Source organism: Octopus bimaculoides, chromosome 21 (genome assembly GCF_001194135.2).
Source record: "Octopus bimaculoides isolate UCB-OBI-ISO-001 chromosome 21, ASM119413v2, whole genome shotgun sequence".
NCBI classification, from domain to species: domain Eukaryota; kingdom Metazoa; phylum Mollusca; class Cephalopoda; order Octopoda; family Octopodidae; genus Octopus; species Octopus bimaculoides.
In genome coordinates, this window is record NC_069001.1 from 8341056 (window position 1) to 8345505 (window position 4450).

The 4450-nt window shown below is 34.8% G+C and overlaps 1 protein-coding gene across 9 annotated transcripts in view; it reads left to right on the forward strand.

Moving 5' to 3' along the window:
- The window catches only part of LOC106879297 (protein vav), a 109668-nt gene that overhangs the window by 32944 nt on the left and 72274 nt on the right, over positions 1-4450 (forward strand). For 6 of the 9 annotated variants that reach the window (XM_052975516.1, XM_052975509.1, XM_052975513.1 and 3 more), the window contains exon 3: positions 3787-3864. The exons of the other annotated variants lie outside the window; for them this stretch is intronic. In XM_052975516.1, coding sequence (XP_052831476.1) covers positions 3857-3864 — 8 coding nt within the window. In that variant the 5' untranslated portion in view covers positions 3787-3856. The remainder of the gene's footprint in view (positions 1-3786; positions 3865-4450) is intronic. 9 annotated transcript variants of the gene reach the window in all.

Sequence of the window (4450 nt, forward strand, 5' to 3'; positions counted from 1 at the left end):
TATATATATATATATACATATATATATATATATATAGATTATATTATATTACACCGTTCCATGAAGGTAAGATCAACAAAATAAAGTACTCTATCTGGTGAAGCACCATCTGAACGTGATCGAGCCAGGCTCGCCTGACTAGCTCCCAGGTGTGGAAGCAAGGTCTAGAACTAAAGGGCCTTGGAGTGAATCTAGCAAAAACCAAGTCTTAGTAAGAAGGAAGGCAGACAAATCACAAATCCCTTCAGGTAGATGGCCCTGCTTGTCTATGATATACATTGTATATACTATTTCCTTGAGAGATCACATCTGAAACGAGCAGATCAGAGAAAGAACTGGAGTAAAGGATGTTATTGCCGAATACTGTCTGAATTAAATCAGATGGGCCAGACATGGTGCACTGATAATCAGTGGACCTGGGTAGTTGTCGAGTGGTACCTGTGTGAGCACAAACGACCACTTGAAAGGCCCTCACACAGATAGATTGATGATTGTTTAACATTTGCTTTCCATGCTGGCATGGGTTAGATAGTTTGACATTTGTGTGTCTGTTTTTCCATGCTAGCAATGATTTGATGGGGAATGCATGTGAGGTAAGATTTGTGAGGCTGGATGCCCTTGCTGCAACTAATCATTATCGTTTTTCAAGGAAATTTTAATTGCAGAGGAATTTAAAAGTGTAGAGCTAGTGGACAAGTTAATAACAGGAAATGTCAACAAATGTCACTGGTTGCTGTTCAGTTACAAATGGCGATATCACCACCTATAGTATAACTCAACGCAGATTAGATACTCACACACACAATGGGCTTACAAGGCATTAGTTGACTTAGTGGAAGATACTTGCCCAAAGTGCTGTGCAATTGGATTGAACTTGTGGCTAACTTAGCAAATACAGCTAACTTATTGAATGTTCAAACTTGCCTGCTCTTAGTCTATATATGTGTATACATGTGTGTGTGTGTGTGTACAATATTCATCTGACTTTCTGGCAACAAATTGTGAATTCAGAGGCATATGTATGTGTAAGACCAAAAAAAGAAAAAAAAATGGAGAGAGAGATGGGAAGGGTCTGGTGGAATGGTAAGACCTAATTACGTTGGCAACTGATGTATCTATAAAGATTGCAGGCAAGTCTCCAACTGTTCCTTATAAACTCTAATAGAATTAGAAGTGAAGAGTCCTGCCAACATTATAGTTTAGAACATTTTCAAATGTAATGCGACCACTACTATCAGCTATTGAAAGCAACAAAGATGCTTATACATCAGTGGTTCTCAACCTTATTTTTTTTTTTTTGTTACCCCATCCATCCTTTATACCATGTTTCAAAATCTTATTCTCTCCTTTTTAAGATTGTGAGAGTCAAAAAGTTGCATTTAAATAATATGCATTTTTTTCTCTTTTGCTAACAACTTTCCGATGCACATGCTACCAGTTGAAAGCTCTGCATACTGGTTGCTAGCAAGCTTATGGGATCAATGTGTGCTGTTTTAGGGCTTTCTTCTTGAAAATCTATTTTTTGGGTGGGTATTAATACAAATAGGAGAACAAAAGAGTAACTTTTCTTTAAATGAACCTGCCTGACTATATTTAGCAGTCTTTGGCAACCGGCTATATGACACAGCACTTGGTTCATCATTTGAATTGAAAACAAGTTACATAATGTATACTAAATCAACTTCTTTCATGTCAATGGCTATGTATTTGATTGTCTTTTAAATAGTTCTGTTTAATAGCGAAATAACTGCAAAGTTTCTCTCCAATTCATTTCCCAACACACCACTAAATACACAATCAAAGAATTCCCAATTGTATGCAGTTTTTTTGGTTTGCTGTCTCCACTGCTACAACTTCAATTACCTTTTGGTTCATTTATTGGAATGCCCTTGTTAAATCCAATTTCATCATTTTGAGAGCATTCCCATGATGTTCATTTACCTTTTGTCCTTGTGTTGAAGATGAACATTCTGTGAATGGTGCTTTAATTTTGTTGGTTTTGTAGAAACTTTTGACAAAACTTTACTGCAAATGACTAATTGTTAACTTACTTCTATGATGACAATAACAGGAATTCATATTGAAGATTTGAATAACTGTATCCTCTTTTTTAATATTGACGATAGAGTGAAAATGTGGATTAATAAGAAAAAAAATGAATGGGTCATAAAAAGATGGGACGATCAGTGCTGGATAACCTTTGATTAGGTTGGACCAGGGCTAAATAACAACTGCTAACTGTATAGCTATTTATTAAAGTTTCTATGTTCCGAAGACAGAATTGAGTCAAGTTAATGTTTGCTGTGTATTCTTGTATTCTTTAATTCTTTTATTGGTTTCAATCCTTGGACTTCAGCCATTCTGGCACTTATCACCTTTAGTGATTTTAGTTGATTACATCAATTTTGCAACCTTCTCCCATACTTTGTTGGGCATTTTTTCTGTCAATTTCTGTTTAGCAAAAGTCTTAAGTTCATTTTGATGTGATCATTGATATGGTTTCTTCTGAAAAGATTTACACAGCAGATATTTTTGGGTTAGTCACAAACAGATTGAGTTCAATTGGATTAAGGTATAGCACTGATGACCAACTCCTGGTGTGAGTTGTTTGAAATCTGTTGCTGGTATTTTGTAGTTTCATTTGCACCAATGTGTAATAGTGATTTGAAAATTTATCTGTTAAGTAGAATATCTAACTCTGAGATCTAGTTGCTTGAGAGAATAACTTGCTACCAGATCTGACTGTTACATAAAAAAGCTAGCTCTCAAAATACTTGGTAATCTAGTAGAATCGCTAGCTACCTGGACAACTGGTTGTTTGGTATAATAGTTATTGACCAGATAGCCCTTCTCCTTTAATTTCCTTTCTTTTACAGGTGTTTGCTCAGAATTGTTCCTTTCACACTGGCCATTTTCCTGACATTCACCCACCTTTCAGCAAACTTGTTAGAAGGCAACACTTCCCTCTCCACCCTCACTTTCCTTCTCAAGTAATACTTGAAAAAGTTGATGAGGGTTTGGCCAAATAGGAAAATAATAATGATAATCCCCTCTACTATAATAATAATCCTTTCTACTTAGATTTTTTTTACAAGAGGTGGGGCTAGTTAGTTACATTGGTCTTAATGCTTAACTGGTATCTTATTTCATTGATCTCGATAGGATGAAAGGCAAAGTTAACCTCAGCAGAATTTGAACTCAGAACATATAAAAGCATTTTGTCCAGCATGATGACAATTCTATCAGCTCACTACCTTCTTAATAATAATAATAATTGCAACAGTCACCGAGAATGTAATAAGATAGTCACATTCTAATTCAGGTATCACTTTACTGCTTCTCCTAACCATTCTTCTTTTAATCTTCAACTTTAACATCAAAACAATACTAATAACTAATCTAAGTGGACGAGAAAACGAAATATAACAAAGAACTACATTTCAACCAATCAGAATATTTGCTTTATTCTAACCTGTATGAACATTTAATTTCTAGTTTGACAGTTCTTGAGTGTATGTTATTGTTTGTGTTGCTGTTGTTATTGTGTTTGTTTGTGTGTGTGTTTGTGTGTGTGTTTGTGCATGTGTTTTCTTCAAATCTAAATAAGTTTGTCAACTCTCTCTCCAAACTTCACAGTCTGTTGTTTGGTCTGATGCAATGGATAACAGAAGTGACAGCTGGCTCTGAAACGATGGTTGTTGATGGTGGGTCACTTTGTTTGGAAGTAGAACTCGTGATCATGTGTCTTGTCTTAGCTTAGCTTTTGTGTACTTCATTTGCTTCTAGCGAGTTTCCACCCTTCGTAGAAACCCAAGAATATGATGAAGATGAAGACATTTACAGTAACCTTAAAGAGATGGCATTGTAAGTATTTTTTGAACCTTCAGACAATCTTGCAATGACTTTATAAATTTCTATATTCTATTTGGGAAGGGGAGTTGAACCTTGAACCTACCTTTTAAATTTGTATTCTGTATGTATTTACATGCTTTTATATATGCCTTATGCATGTATATATATATATATATATATAAGTCAGTAAATAGTGGGGTTGTGTTAACCGCACGTGGAGAAATAATAGGAAAATGGAGAATAAGGCAGAATGCTAAACTGGAAGCATATTTTAATAAAGATTTCTAACCGGCTTTCAATGCGAAGCAAATTTTCAAGAAGGAGAATGAAAATGTAAGGGGAGACAAATGTTTTTGTCTCCCCTTACACACACTTCCTGTTTTGACACCACACTTCCTGCTTACCACAAACCTTTAGCTCCTATTTTAAACATAACACAACTCTCAATTTTCATGCATCCTTATTTTTCCAACCATTATATACACGGATTACCATTGAACTTCAAAAGCTCAAAGACAATATAATGTATTGGTATAGTTATTTTTTTATATATTATTTTTCTTTATATATTATTTTCTTCATTTTGTACTTCTTTGTA